Here is a 16,139-nt window from a genome sequence, read left to right as displayed (position 1 = left end):
GGGACATTCCAAGGAGGGGAAGGCTACTCCTCAAAAGCTGAATGCCCCCCACATGGGGGGCTTTGTGCCACAGCAGAAAAGGCCCTACCCAAAGTCCCAGGCCCTCACTGGCCGTGTTGCTCAGGAGTTAACGGCGAACGAGGAAACATGCCCATTGCCCCAGGGGCACTGTTTCTCAAACTTGGGTCCACGGCTGTTGTTGGACTACTACTCCCATCATCCATAGCTAGCAGGACCAGTGGTCAGGGATGATGGGAGTTGTAGTCCAACAACAGCCGGGGACCCAAGTTTGAGAAGCACTGACTGCTCTAGGGGATGGTTCCTGGCCTGGGAATTTCGAGGATTGAGGAGAAAACTCATCTGAGGTCAGCAGAATGGAAAGCAAGGTTTTAATTAAGCAGCATAGTTGGTTTTTTTTAGTGTGAAACCAAATCCCTCCTGCTTTGGCTGCTTTAATTGGGAGCAGAAGGTGTAGTTGCTCAAGGATCCGGATCAGGGGGTGAGCCAAGCCCACCACGTCGCGCGTTGGCCCTTTCCGGCACTCGGTGGCGTAACGAGCCCCGAGCTGCCTCTGGAGCACCCTTAAACCTTTCCTCTGTGTCACCTGCCAGATCAATTACTCCCGAGCTCAGGCTGGAGGGCAGCGCCATGCACAGACCCCCTGACATCGGCTGCCCCCTCCTTTGCCACTCCTTCCCTTTCGCTGCTGCTGCTGTTCTGCTGCACATTCAGTTAATGGACCGGGAGCCCTTTTGCCCCGCAAAGACCTTCTTCTTTGAGATCTTTTACAAAGCATAACTAAAACAGATCTCTGCTTAGTAGCTGCGCTAGGGTCAGGATGGGGTGGGGGGAAGGATGATCTGACCATGTTTTTGTTGTTGTTTAGTTGTTTAGTCGTGTCCAACTCTTTGTGACCCCCTGGACCAGAGCACGCCAGGCACTCCTGTCTTCCACTGCCTCCCGCAGTTTGGTCAGACTCATGTTTGTAGCTTCGAGAACGCTGTCCAACCATCTCGTCCTCTGTCGTCCCCTTCTCCTTGTGCCCTCCATCTTTCCCAGCATCAGGGTCTTTTCTTCTCTTCTCATGAGGTGGCCAAAGTATTGGAGCCTCAGCTTCAGGATCTGGTCTTCCAGTGAGCACTCAGGGCTGATTTCCTTAAGAAAGGATAGGTTTGATCTTCTTGCAGATCTGACCCTGGAGGGCATCAAAGCCTCCCCTCTCCCTCCACCCCCCAGTCTGAAATCTTCCTCCCAGGTTCTCAAGATTTGCCACCTTCCGCAACCAAATACCCGTTGCTGGAAACTGCAGGAGGGGGGAAAGGCTCTTGTGATCGGATCCTGCTTGCAGGTTTTCTGCAGGCATTCGCTTGGCCTCCGTCAAAACAGGACACTGGGCAAAATGATCCAGCAGAGCTCTTTTTATATTAGTTGTGAACAGAATCTCCATGTCCTAAGGCAGTCTACCTCTCAGTGCTCGATGCTGGAGACAAACAACAGGGGAGGGCTCTTGCCTGGGGACCTTCCTGGGAGAATCTGACGGGCCGCTGTGAGACCAGGGTGCCAGGCCTGATCCTGCGGGGCTACTTGTACATGTTCTCAACGCCCACACTGGTTCTGAGCGGTCGGAAGGGCTGGCGTTTGCGCCGGGTTGTGGCGTGGAACTAAATGCTCCCTTCTTTGCAGGGAGTGGGTTCTGAAAAGCGCCATGCTGATTGCCATGTCCGTGTACACCTACCTCCGCCTGATCGTCGACCACCATGGCTCGCCTCCCCTGCACGCCCTGAGGCAGAAGGAGGTGGAATTCTGCATCTCCCTGCTCCGCGACCGGGTAAGGGAATCTGGGAAGTGTTTAGCTGCCTGGAGGCGTGTGGGCGGGTGCCATCTCGGAGGAAGGCACTTGAGGGACAAGTGACAGCCGCTTTCCAGACAGCCTCCTTTGTCGCTGCAGACACACTCGGCCCCCACTCTCCTTGTCTTCTCTGTAGGGGCCGACTTTGAAACAACGCAGCCCATTGTGACTCCCGGATGAGCTTCTCTCTTCACGTTTTTGTGCCTTGCTTCTTGTTCCTCTTAAGGAGCTGAAAGCCCAACCAATCAGGGATCACACATTAAAATGCACTAAACAGAAGAGTGAAGGGACGTGGGTGGCGCTGTGGGTTAAACCACAGAGCCTAGGACTTGCCGATCAGAAGGTCGGCGGTTTGAATCCCCGCAACGGGGCGAGCTCCCGTTGCTTGATCCCTGCTCCTGCCAACCTAGCAGTTCGAAAGCACGTCAGAGTGCAAGTAGATAAATAGGTACCGCTCTGGCAGGAAGGTAAACGGTGTTTCCGTGTGCTGCTCTGGTTTGACAGAAGCGGCTTAGTCATGCTGGCCACATGACCTGGAAGCTGTATGCCGGTTCCCTCGGCCAATAAAGCGAGATGATCACCACAACCCCAGAGTCGGCCATGACTGGACCTAATGGTCAGGGGTCCCTTTACCTTTACCTAACAGAAAAGTGAAGCTGGGCTGGGGAGAATTGCAACCCTTCAAATCTTGCGGGCCTTCAACACCAAGCAGCCCCGGCCATCATAGCCGATGGTCAGGGGTGATGGGATTTGGAGTCGAGCGACATCTGAAGGACCACAGGCTCCCCGTCCTAGTCCAAACCCCTGCCCGCAGCGACACAGGTGGCCCAGTACAACAAGATCCCCGTTGAGCTCTGGTTCTAGCAACATCTGGAGGGGCCGCAGGTTGTCCACCCTTGTTCTTACAACCCTTGCAGGAAAGTCAAGTGGGGAGGCATAGTTTCATGCTTTACTGTAGAGTTGTGGGGCAGCTGCAGTAAAGGCCCTGCAGTCGGGGAGAGCAAGTTATGCTTACACACTGCCAGAAGCATAGCCAGGAATCTGATCTGACTCTCCAGCGCAGCTAGCAATAGTAGAAGTGTTCATGATTGCACCCCTGTTGCTGTTGGCCATTGAATGCAATTGCACCCCTCTTGATGGCGGCCCGTGAATGTGATCGCACCCCTGTTGCTGGCAACCATGGATCCCAATCACCGTTTGCGATGGTGTTGGCGGCCAGAGTTAGAAAAGACTCAGCCTTGGCCACTGAGCTTTGAGAAGTCCACCTTTTGAGTCTCCCTCCCAGGTCGTGATTGAGGGTCAGGCTCAGAATTTATAGCGCTGCCTGTTTGTTTGTACAACAGCAACCATTTCTTTTTTTAAAATTTATTTTATCTTTTTAATGCGGCAGCCGACCTTGCTTGTCACCCCGCCTCTTCGGAACCTGCTATCTTCAAAGGGGGGCGAGACCATCTGCCCGAGGAAAGACCTTTTCAGCCGACGGGTGGGATGAATCATCCTTTTTTTGGGCTTTGCCAGGGTTTTAGGAACTGAACGTTCCCCAAAGCGCACACTCTGTCCGTATCCCTGTGCCTGAGAACAATAATGACTCTCCCCCCCCCCCCTTCTCCTCCCTCTTCCTCCCTGCCCCAAGTTTATGGATTGCCTTATGATTGGCCGAGACCTGGTGAGGCTCCTGCAGAACGTTGCTAGGATACCCGAGTTTGAACAGCTCTGGAAGGACATTATCCACAACCCACAGGTGCTGAGCCCCCAGTTCACAGGTAGGTGATGAAGTTCCGGAACATTATGGACTAGCTCCTTCTAGAGGCTGCGTGCTTTTTTAAAATTTTCCTGTTATTTGTCAACAGTGAGTTGAATCCAATGTCAGACCTGCTCATGGTAGTCCCTTTGAAATAGATGAGCATGACTAGCTCAGATCCGGTGGGTCTACTCTTGAGTAGAACGTAGTTGGATCCAACCTGGTGTATCTGTGCCTCCCCATAACCAAAGTTCTCTGCTGCCCACTGTGCCTTGTTCTGGAAAAGGAGCCCCTACTAGTTTTGAGGGGTTGTCAAATTTATTTATTTGTTTCACAAAATTTATGTACCACTTGATGGGGGGACGGACGACGACCCTCAAAGAGGTTTTGAAAAAGATTAAGGAGGAAGTGACGCAGGTGGCATGTAGGTTAAACCACAGAGCCTAGGACTTGCCGATCAGAAGGTCAGTGGTTCGAATCCCCGCGACAGGGTGAGCTCCCGTTGCTCGGTCCCTGCTCCTGCCAACCTAGCAGTTCAAAAGCACATTGAAGTACAAGTAAATAAATAGGTACCGCTCTGGTGGGAAGGTAAACGGCGTTTCCATGTGCTGCTCTGGTTCGCCAGAAGGGGATTAGTCCTGCTGGCCACATGACCCGGAAGCTGTATGCCAGCTCCCTCGGCCAATAAAGCGAGATGAGCGCCGCAACCCCAGAGTTGTCCACGACTGGACCTAACGGTCAGGGGTCCCTTTACCTTTAAGGAGGAAGAAGCTGACAGGCAGTGCCACCCCCTGGAGAATCACAGAAATGTAGAGTTGGAAGGGAACCAAAATGTCATCTGGTCCAACCCCCCCTCACCCCCCCTCAATGCAGAAATCAACAGCTGAAGGATCCCTGCCTCCAGGATGGGAGCTGGCAGTGAGGCCTAGTGGGTTGGCCTCAACTGGGCAGGGGACATACAGCTTTTTGGTCTGGCAGATGAGAGTTCGGTGCATCTTTGCTGCTCTTCGAAGAGAAGATTCCTCCACCCGAGAGAGAAGGCAATTTAGGCTGCTCCTCCCTTCCGCCTCCTGTGGCTGCAGAGAACTTCTTAATCAGCGCCCCAAGGGCCGTCAGTTACCTCTAGCAACCATCCGCCCCTGGCTGCCTTTCGGCCTGATTCCAGGCAAATTAAGATGCAAAGCCCTTAGCAGCGCTCTCTGAATTGCGCCTCTGGGGGCTTCTTCGAAGGGCCATATTCAAGACATTCTAGAAGGGGTTGACCCGTGGGAGATCTCATGCCGCGTTCCTCCCGACGGGTGGTTTTTGTTTCTTTCCCCACGGGGGAAGCGTTTTAACTAAGCAAGTTTTTTAAAGGGGAGGCGGCCATCCTTCATCCAAGGAGCTCCTTCCCACATGGCCCTCTGTCGACAAGTGGAATGGTTTCAATACCGCCGGTTCGGCTTTGAAGCACGCAGAACTTTCCCCTGCTCTTGACAGCCCTCCCGAAGGGGTGGCAGGCCCACAACAAGTCTTGAATGAAACGCGGCGCTCCCTTGGACCGGGAGAACTGGGTTTGCAGATTTTGACCCTAACATGTCGGCTCGTCTCAACTCCCACTGTTTATGTATTGAGCTGGGTGGGAAAGGGAGGCAAGCGAAAGACCCTTGTACAAAGGCGAGCGAAGAGGCGAGAGCCATGCATAAAACGATGCATACTAAGGAGAAAACGGATAGGGATAGATTTTTCTTCCTTCCCATCACTGGGATCCATTGGGGTCATCCAAGGAAACTGATGAAAGAGTCAGGATAGACGAAAGGAATAATAATAATAACATTAATAATAATAAATTTATTTATACCCCGCTCTCCCCAGCCAAGACCGGGTTCAGGGTGGCTAACGAGCAATAATAAAAACAAGTTGATTAAAATACAATTAAAAAAAACAAGATCAAAATACAACATTAAAACATTAGGATGCAGCCTCTTCACAGGAAGAGAAAGTAAAAAGAAAGAGGGGGAGGGAATCAAACTGATTCTAAGCCAAAGGCCAGGTGGAACAACTCTGTCTTACAGGAAAGCGTTGGCACAAAGTTAAACTGGAATTCACAACTTTAAACCTGGTTTAGTGATGGCCACCGACTTTGATGTCTTTAAAAGACAAAGCTCATGGAGGATGAAGCGATCGACGGCTGCTAGCCGTGATGACTATCGTGGAACTGTTGGGGCCTCTGAAGACCAGTAGCTGGGGATTACATGTGGCTGGGCACTGTGGAAAGAAGAGGCTGGCTGGATCAGCCTTTGGTCTGATCCTGCGGGGCTCTTCTTTTGAGCTTATGACCTGTGTTCTGGGGCTGATCCTTGCTTGTAAAGATGCGTCCCTCGCTGTACAAGACACCTGCTGATTTAGTAGCTTTTGTGGCTGGCAGTGTGCCGTAAATCTAATTTCCCTTTTCTTTCTCTCTCTCCCCACTTCCCACTCCCCTTCCTGCCTTCCCCAACGCAGGCGTTTTGCAACTCTTGCAGTCTCGGACTTCGCGCAAGTTCCTGGCTTGCCGCCTCACGCCCGACATGGAGACCAAACTGCTCTTCATGACCTCGCGGGTAACACCTTTTTTTGTTGCCGTTGGTTGCACTTTTGGGTACGCTAGCTTCCCGAACCAGTTTACAACAACCCATTATTATTAATATTTAACACTTACAGAGCAGGGGAAGATCTCAAAAGGGCACCGTAGCGCCCACGGGTGCCACTCGTGTCAACCCCGGCCTTATGTGGTTACCACGAATTCCGTCCCCTCTTATTTCCCTTCCCATCTTCACCCCAACTGAGTTCATGCAGCTTGATGCTTATAGGACAGCCACTACAGAGCAGTATAGCCGAGTTCTGGAGGACTTCCTTTGCAAACAGAGAGTCTCAGATTCAAATCCCTGGCATCTGTGGTTAAAAGGGGCTTAGGCAGCAGGCGAGGTGGAAACCAGTCAGAGTAGACAAATAGTAGGCTAAATGGACTAATAATAGTAATAATAATAATTTATTATTTGTACCCCGCCCATCTGGCTGGGTTTCCCCAGCCACTCTGGGCGGCTTCCACAGAGACCAAAAATACACTAAAATGTCACACGTTAAAAACTTCCCTGAACAGGGCTGCCTTAAGATGTCTTCTGAATGTCAGGTAGTTGTTTATCGCTTTGACATCTGATGAGAGGGCGTTCGACAGGGCAGGTGCCACTACCGAAAAGGCCCTCTGCCTGGTTCCCTGTAGCTTTGCTTCTCACAGCGAGGGAACCGCCAGAAGGCCCTTGGCGCTGGACCTCAGCGTCCGGGCAGAACGATGGGGGTGGAGACGCTCCTTCAGGTATACAGGGCCGAGGCCGTTTAGGGCTTTAAAGGTCAACACCAACACTTTGTGCTTGGAAACGTACTGGGAGCCAATGTAGGTCTTTCAAGACCGGTGTTATGTGGTCTCAGCAGCCGCCCCCAGTCACCAGTCTAGCTGCTGCATTCTAAATTAGTTGTAGTTTCCGGGTCACCTTCAAAGGTAGCCCCACGTAGAGCGCATTGCAGTAGTCCAAGCGGGAGATAACTAGAGCATACACCACTCTGGCGAGACAGTCCTTAGGCAGGTATGGTCTCAGCCTGCGTACCAGATGGAGTTGGTAGACAGCCGCCCTGGACACAGAATTGACCTGCGCCTCCATGGACAGCTGTGAGTCCAAAATGACTCCCAGGCTGCGCACCTGGACTAATGGTCTGAGTCAGTATATGGCAGCTTCCTAAAGGCTGCTAATCACCTGCTTCCCCATCTACAGACACCAAAGGCAGTTCTGCTGTCGCGTTCACACCGACCAACAAAAAACGCTTGTTTCCAAGCACTACAGAGAATAAAGCAGGGCCGGACATACACTGTTTTCCCATGGAATGGCTGCAAAATTCCATTTTCCAGTAGCCTGTGTGTGGTTGGTTTGTTTTTTTAAAAAAATCAAATTCATACTTTGTGCAAGTTTCTAGCCCTCATGGCTCGGAACCATTCATGGAATCGTGTGGGTTATGCCTGGTGAAAAACCAGGAAATGTAGAAGGATGCCTGAATTAAGAGTTCAGGGGTTGATGGGCCCAATGGCATGGCACCTTCCGACCGACCTCCCTCCCTCTCCTCCCTCCAGGTGCGCTTTGGCCAGCAGAAACGCTACCAAGACTGGTTCCAGCGGCAGTACCTCTCCACCCCGGACAGCCAGTCCCTGCGCTGCGACCTCATCCGCTACATCTGCGGGGTGGTCCACCCGTCCAACGAGGTGCTGAGCTCCGACATCCTCCCTCGCTGGGCCATCATTGGCTGGCTGCTCACCACCTGCACGGTAAGGCGGCTCACTGGGACAAGAGCGCAGGCAACTCCGGAGGGTTTCCTTCCCAGGTTTTGCAGGCAGAGCTCTGTCGGACCGGAAGAGCTGCGTGTGGGTGTTTGTGAACATTCTGCATTGCCCAGAGAGTACCTGTCTGCTGCCTTGCTGCCCCAGCATCCTGTTCCCACAGTGGCCACCCAGGTAGCCCCAGTGGGAAACCCTCAAGCCACCAACCTAGACATCTCCGAAAGACGATCAGACGAATTCGTGGAGGGAAGGGCTATTGATGACTATGGACTATGCTCTGCCTTCCACAGTTGGAGCCAACAGCTCTTCTGAATACAGTGGTGCCCCGCAAGACGAATGCCTCGCAAGACGGAAAAGTCGCTAGACGAAAGAATTTTCCGTTTTGGAGGTGCTTTGCAAAACAAATCTCCTATGGGCTTGCTTCGCAAGACGACAATGTCTTGCGAGTTCCTGCTGGTTTTTTCCCCTCCCCCCCCCTTTTTCTAAGCCGCTAAGCCGTTTATCAGCTGATCCGATTAGCGCTAATAGCGCTAATCTGCTAATCCGCTAATCTGCTAATCCGTCAATGGGCTTGCTTCGCAAGACGAAAAAACCGCTAGACGAAGAGAATCACAGAACGGATTCTTTTTGTCTTGCGAGGCACCACTGTACCAGTTGCTGGAAACCAAAGGTGGAAAGAGCTGCTCTGAAGCTTGAATCTTGCTTGCATGTTTCCCATCGCACCATCCACTTGGCCACTGTGAGAACAGGATGCTGGACTAGATAGGTCCTTTTGGGCCTGATCCTGCAAGGCTGGCTTCCCCCAACCATTCTGGGATACTTCCAACACATATAAAAACAGAATAAAACCCCAGACATTAAAAACTTCCCGATACAGAGCTGCCTTCAGATGTCTTCTAAAAGCCGTGTGCGTATTTATTTCCTGGACATCTGATGGGAGGGCGTTCCAAAGGGAGGGTGCCACTACCAAGAAGGCCCTGTGCCTGGTTCCCTGTAACCTCACTTCTCGCAGTGAGGGAACCGCCAGAAGGCCCTCAGAGCCTTCTGAACGGTGGGGGTGGAGACACTCCTTCAGGTATACAGGGCCGAGGCCATTGGTAGCCTCAGCAATGGCAAGAATAGACCTAGCGCTACTCACGGTAGACCCATTGAAATTAATGGACCTGCTTAGCTTAGGCCTATTAAATTTAATGGGCCTACTCTGATTAAAATGTGATTAGCTACAATCCAACACCGTTATTTTTTCTAAAACAACATACATTACTCGGACACCAACCCCTCCTAGCTTTTCTTCAGAATCCCATTCCTCAAGGCGCTCTGGCCGTGATGCCCCAGGAAACGTTTCTGGATCCTGCTACTTGTTTCTGTAATCGCCCTGTTCTTTTAAAGTGAGGTTTGTGTCTGGGAAGCCAAGAACAACACCGTCGAGACCAGCTGCTGCAAAAAATAATTAGAATGTGGTGATAATAATCTCAGCAATAATAGATTTCCAAGAAATTCAAGAGCGGGTATTTTTAGCTCTCCAAATCCAACCGGTGTTATTTATTTGCTTTAACGCAGCAGAGATGGCTAACCTGGGCATAGCACCTTACAAGGGCTGCATTGATACCTGTGATGGCGTCCAGCTGCAAATGCATCTCTGCCCTCACCTGAAGGAACCAGTTTCCATTCAGGGTACACTAGGAAAGCCTTCCTGGGTCAGACCAGAGGCCCATCTAGTCCAGCGTCCTGTTCTCACCGCAGCAAGCCAAGTGCCCAAATGCAGTATTTTCCAGTTAACTAAGTGCTGTGGAAGGGACGCGGGTGGCGCTATGGGTTAAACCACAGAGCCTAGGACTTGCCGATCAGAAGGTCGGAGGTTCGAATCCCCGCGATGGAGTGAGCTCCCGTTGCTCGGTTCCTGCTCCTGCCAACCTAGCAGTTCAAAAACACGTCAAAGTGCAAGTAGATAAATAGGTGCTGCTCCGGCGGGAAGGTAAACAGCATTTCCGTGCGCTGCTCTGGTTCGCCAGAAGCGGCTTAGTCATGCTGGCCACATGATCCGGAAGCTGCACGCTGGCTCCCTCGGCCAATAAAGCGAGATGAGCGCCGCAACCCCAGAGTCGGTCACGACTGGACCTAATGGTCAGGGGTCCCTTTACCTTTACCTAAGTGCTGTGGACCCCCCTACTTTTGAAAACGTTGATCTCTGCGGTAGTTTTCGTTACGCAGCGGTGCCACCGTACCCTTCAACGTGTCCCAGAGGAAAACCGGGACATGCGTCTTCTGGGCCTTGCTCTCGCACAAGCCACGTGACCCGCACGAGAGCACAGTGCATTTGGGGGCCCCACGATCTCTCATGTTTTTTGGGAGCTCCCCAAAAACAGGATGTCCCAGACAGTTGATGGGTGTGTGTTGCCCCTGTGGTCTGTGGACCACCAGTTCAAAAGCACTGCCCCAATGGGAAGCTCACCAGCGGAATCGAACGCAAGGATGCCTTTCCTTTCGGTGGTTTCCCACAACCGGCATTCATGGCCACAACACCGCCTCTGGCAGTGGAGGTAGAAGATAGCCATGATGGCCTGTAGCCATTGGCAGCATTGCCCTCCATGAAGCCGTCCGAGTTGGTAGCCATCGCCACCTCCTGCGGGGGGGGGGGGAGACATAGCCATCACCTGGCTCTGCCAGTGGCAGATCTGTTGTCCTCCCCCCTCGTTCGCTCTCTCTCACACACGCACACATTAACATTCCCAGCCCCTCTGACTCTGCCGCTTAATTGCCACTGGCTTCCCAGCTAATTAAGGTCTGCAGCCTGGCTTGACTCTCCGACAACGCAGACCACATTTCATTTGCCTGATGGTTATTGGAAGGGACGGAGGCGAGGCAGCTAATGAACAAAGGGAATTAAAAGCTGGGGCTTTGGAACGGCCTCTCTGAACAAGTTTGGCAGGGTGCTGCTTCTAGGGGAGAGGCGAAGACGGCCCAGAGTGGCATGGCGCAACCCAGTCAGATGGGCGGGGTACAAATAATAAAATTATTATTAAGGCTTTTTTTCTGGAACCCCCCTTGCAAACCTTTAGACCTTTAGGTTTCCTCGTTTCCTTAACGGGAGGCTAGATATCCCTAATAAGCTGCCTCTCTCCCAGGGAAATCAGCGGCCGGGTTTCCTGCTATGTTTATGAGCAGGTTGCCATTTCTGAGGCTTTGAAATAGTATTCCCCTCTTCCAAATCAAATCAAATTGGCTGCCGACTTTGGCTGCAGCCTCTTGACCTCGGCCACTCGCTCGAGTCACTTGATGACAATTTAGCCGCAGAAACCTCACGCTCTCCGCTCTTGCAGTCGTCCTGGTCGAGGACACCAGGCACACTGCCGCTCTGCTCTGGATTGCCATCGCAGGCCGTTTGAGCAGAGTGCACTTTTGGCATCCCCGCTGCAGGGGAGCTTGCCGATATTCCCATTTCGCAGATCTGGAACCCAAAGCCGAGAAGTCGCAGGCGCTAATTTATGGCTGCCCAGCGTGCCTGGAGCCCAGCAAGGATTTAAACGCCAGCCCCACGTTCCTTTGGAAGTCTTGTGGTCAAGCCACTGAGCTGGCTGAAAGGGGCTCCATGGCTCCATCTGTGGGGCATTGCATGACGTCAGAAGGCTCTTAACGATTGGGGACCAGAAAGCCACAAGGGTCAGTTAACCCCTCATGTCCCCAGCCGATCTCTGAGGTCGGGTCGTCGTTATTGGTCCCGTACATGGCTCTGATCTGCTGTGCGTTTAGTATTATGGGCCCCCTTTGATGAAACTCCCTTCTAGCTTAGGTCAGGCAGGTCCCCTCTCTCTGTTGAACTTCTGACGCCTACCAAAGACTTTAAAATTCTTGGTACTGTGGTAAACCACTTGGAAACAGTTGTGGTTAACTGGTATATCAGTTGTTTAAATAAAAAGAAATAGATTTAGTCACCAGGCAAAGATGTTCTAGGTGATAGTTTTGAATCTTTCCAGCCCTTACAGGCCTCACTCCTGTCCAGGTTTTGGGGACGAGGCTGCCCTTGATTCCTGCCAGCTCTGGTTTTTGTGTTGAAACCAGCCCAGATCTTTTTCTTGGAAACAAAAGACTCAGTTATATGTGAATAGCCACCTTTCTCAGTGCCGTTCGGAGGTGTGTGTCTGTCCCCTCCTCCAACTCTTATTCCTTCCTGTGTTGTTTATTTTACTTCTTCTATTCAGGCGCTTCCCCCCATCCATTGATCCTCTGAGCGGCTTAACAAAACTTCAATAAAACGTATGAGAAATAAATAAATTAGAACAATACCATCCGTAGAAATAACCACATTTTTAAAAAATGAAAAATCGACAGCACAAGCAATGCAGGATCCAGGATCTGTCTGAGACCATGTGAACATGTGTGGTGTGATGTCATGATGCCACCGTGCCTGACGCGATGACATCATCAGACATCGCCTAATGCATTCCCCTTGGGCATTGAGTCAGACTCGGCGACACAGTGTCCTCGCCGAGGGCATTTTAAATAAGTAAACCTCTTTCCCAACATTGCCGGAAAGGAGAGGGGCATGTTTTGGCACCACTCATGAAAACTATTAAGTCCTTTGAACATTTTTTACTTTCACAAACTCTGAAGGTAACTCCGGTGTGGTTTCCCGAGGCGCAGGCTCTGCCGTCTTGGTGGCTTTCCTCAAGGCAACTGGGGCTTAGCCCAGCTGGCAATTGGAGAAGGGTGAATAAGCGGCTGCGCATCCTTGTTCTGCAGCAGTCCCAAAACAGGCAGCAGCATCGCTTACCCTGAAACAGAAGCAAGCCCTATGGGATGTCTGCGAATATTGTCCCTGCCTCTCCAATAACTAACCGTAAAGTTGGCAAAAATGTACAAAAATCCATCTAAGTTATGCTGGAAATGTAAGGATAGCAAAACAACAACAACAAACCTATGGTTACGTGAAACATACTCAATAAACACACAAGACGTAACCGGCTGTACTTTTGAATAAATAAGGTATCCTTTTCATTGTATCAATTGTAGATTTTGGACTCTATGAACAGACAGGTGGAATAGACACTTATACATGTATGGACCTCATGCATGAACTGATTAGAGAATGAACTAATCCATTGGGTCTTCTGCTTTTTTCGTTGAACTTTATGAGACTTCCGTTGAAATCTACGACTGATACAATGAATAGTATACCTTATTTATTCAAAAGTACAGCCGGTTACGTCTTGTGTGTTTATTGGAAATGTAAGGATATGTGGTGGTCATGTAAAGGGCTTCTGGGAAATGATATATAATGAACTGAAAAAAACCGTTTAGGATAACGTTTACAGTGGTACCTCGGGTTAAGTACTTAATTCGTTCTGGAGGTCCGTTCTTAACCTGAAACGGTTCTTAACCTGAAGCACCACTTTAGCTAATGGGGCCTCCTGCTGCCGCCGGGCCGCTGGAGCCCGATTTCTGTTCTTATCCTGAAGCAAGGTTCTTAACCTGAAGCACTATTTCTGGGTTAGCGGAGTGTGTAACCTGAAGCGTATGTAACCTGAAGCGTATGTAACCTGAGGTACCACTGTATTAAAAAAAACCAGAAGCCTTTTTACTAGGTTTAACAGGAGAAGAAATCCCAAGAGACCTAAAAAGACTGTGTATGCGACAACAGCTGCAAGAATCTTAGCCCAGATGTGGAAGGAGGAGAAGGTCCCAACAAAAGGGAGAGTAGATTACCAAAATGATGGACTATGCCGAAATGGCAAAGATGACAAAAAATGTAATCAAGAATGGGAAAATATTGTAGAATACCTTAAAAGCCACCGTAGTTACTTAGAAACATTAGCAGGATTGATATAACATTTCTGAAGTAAAATGATCTAAAGTAGTAAATAAGGAGATGAAATAGAATGGATAAATATATTTACAGTGGTACCTTGGTTTACGAACTTAATCCCTTCCGGAAATCTGTTCTTAAACCAAAGCGTTCTTCAACCAAGCTGTGCTTTCTCATAGTAGCGGGGGAACCCAATTTACAAATGGAACACACTCAACATGTTCTGCTTCCAAGGCAAAGTTCACAAACCAAAACACCTACTTCCGGGTTTGCAGCGTTCTTAATCCAAGTTGTTCACAAACTAAGCTGTTCATAAACTAAGGTACCACTGTATATGCAAGAAAAGAGGGTAAAATATGGAAACCGGGGGGGGGGGGGCAGGGGGAAGCGCAAGGGGTTTGTATAATCCCAGTCCTGTATATACGAAAAATGTTTGGAGTGTATGGAAATAATGTGAATATAAAAATCTGAAAGGGGGAACAAAAGAACTAACCGCCTATCTCTGCAGCCTCTCTTGGCTGGCCACAAGGGGGAATTTGATCTCTGGGACCCAGGATTGCTCCCTCAGGCCCTCCACACTGTGCAGCTGATCTGACAGGCTCAGAGGAAACAGGTGTTGCAGTTGTCTTCATAGTCTCTCTTTTCCACCCCTTCCAGTCCAACGTAGCGGCATCTAACGCAAAGCTGGCCTTGTTCTACGACTGGCTTTTCTTCAACCCCGAGAAGGACAGCATCATGAACATCGGTACGGAGAAGCCCCTTCCTTCCTTCCTCCCTTCCTTGCTTCCTTGGGGCTGGCTGCGTCCCTTCTCCTGTCTCACACAACTAGGTTCCTGCCTCTTTCCAGCCCAATCTAGAACGGAAAGGTTGCTTCAAGTGGCGTCCAAGGGATGCGTAGCAAATGTTTTCACCTTCTCTAAATTATCAATATCATCATCATCATTAAAAACAGCTATTATTTTCATTATTATTATTTTATTATTAGGTATTTGTCTCTTTTTTCCGCAGGAAGCCACCCAAAACAGCTTAAAAAGCCAAACACGACCCCCATCCCATCTGCCCTGTGCATTTCAAACACTGTGGTACCATGTTAAAACCATGACTCCCTCCCCCTGCAAAGAATCCTGGGAATTGTAGTTTAAGGGTGCTGAGTATTGGTAGCAGACATGCGCCCCGTTCCCCTACAGTTCCCAGAGTTACCTGGGAAGAGGGTTTGATTGTTAAGCCGCTCTGGGAATTGTAGCTCCGGGAAGGGCATATACTATAATTTTCTGTGTATAAGACGAAAATAATGTTCAAAAATTGAGGTTGTCTTATACATGGATATTTCAGAGTGGGGACGGGTGATTGGTTGTTGCTGCGAGTAGGAGATTGTGAGTGGTGGATTTTCTTGTGATTGGCGGCTGCGATTGGCGGCTGCTGGCGGTGAGCGGGCAGACGATTTTTGGCTTCTGCTACATGTTCTAGTAGCAGTATTGGGCAGGCGGGTGAGTGATCCCCCCCCAAAAAAAGTTCAACAACTCTGGGCAATCTCCCCACATTTTCTTAATTTTGAGTCCCCCCCAAAATAGGGGTCTTATTGGGGGGGGGCGTCTTATACACGGAAAAGTATGGTACAGTGGTGCCTCGCAAGACGGAAAACTCGCTAGACAAAAGAGTTTTCAGTTTTGGAGGTGCTTTGCAAAACAAATCTCCTATGGGCTTGCTTCGCAAGACGAAAATGTCTTGTGAGTTCCTGCTGGTTTTTTCCCCTCCCCCCCTTTTTCTAAGCCGCTAAGCCACTTATCAGCTGATCCGATCAGCAGATAAGCCGCTAATAGCGCTAATCCTCTAATCCATCAATGGGCTTGCTTCGCAAGACAAAAAAACCGCTAGACAAAGAGAATCACAGAACGGATTCTTTTCGTCTTGCGAGGCACCACTGTACTTGCTTATCTAGTTCACTATTTTCATTCTATGTTGAAACTGATTATGTCTACCCTGTGCCCTAAATATTGACGTGAGCAAAACCGCTGGCCCTTGGTGCTTCTAATACAGGCAGCGTTGTTCGGAAAAGAATTAAGCCTTTATATTTGACTCCTCAGATGTAACGCCGGCTGTTCTTTTCCTTTGCAGAGCCTGCCATCTTGGTCATGCACCATTCCATGAAACCTCACCCGGCCATCACCGCCACTCTGCTGGACTTCATGTGTCGGGTAAGCCACCCCACCCCAGGGCATCTGACGGTAGTCGAGGCGATGTGTGGTCCACCCTTGGCCCCATTTCAAAGTCAGAACCCTAGTAAAGCGGTGACCTCCCGATTGGACTACATTTCCCATCAGCCCCAGCCAGCATGGCGAATGGTCAGGGGTGATGGGAGTTGTAGTCCAGCAACACCTGGCAGGCCACAGGTCCCCCATTA

General features: G+C 50.3%; 1 protein-coding gene across 3 annotated transcripts in view; it reads left to right on the top strand.

The window, feature by feature from the left end:
* INTS3 (integrator complex subunit 3) overlaps positions 1-16,139 on the top strand; it is a 91,020-nt gene that overhangs the window by 32,982 nt on the left and 41,899 nt on the right. For all 3 annotated transcript variants that reach the window (XM_082202095.1, XM_082202094.1, XM_082202096.1), the window contains 6 exons: positions 1,684-1,828; positions 3,483-3,612; positions 6,075-6,172; positions 7,732-7,923; positions 14,396-14,483; positions 15,854-15,933. In XM_082202095.1, the coding sequence (XP_082058221.1) occupies positions 1,684-1,828; positions 3,483-3,612; positions 6,075-6,172; positions 7,732-7,923; positions 14,396-14,483; positions 15,854-15,933 (733 nt within the window). The remainder of the gene's footprint in view (positions 1-1,683; positions 1,829-3,482; positions 3,613-6,074; positions 6,173-7,731; positions 7,924-14,395; positions 14,484-15,853; positions 15,934-16,139) is intronic.

This window comes from Podarcis vaucheri (assembly GCF_965113315.1).
Source record: "Podarcis vaucheri genome assembly, chromosome: 16".
Lineage (NCBI taxonomy): Eukaryota > Metazoa > Chordata > Lepidosauria > Squamata > Lacertidae > Podarcis > Podarcis vaucheri.
The sequence above is the reverse complement of the archived record's forward strand: the minus strand, read 5'-3'. Positions and strand labels throughout refer to the sequence as shown.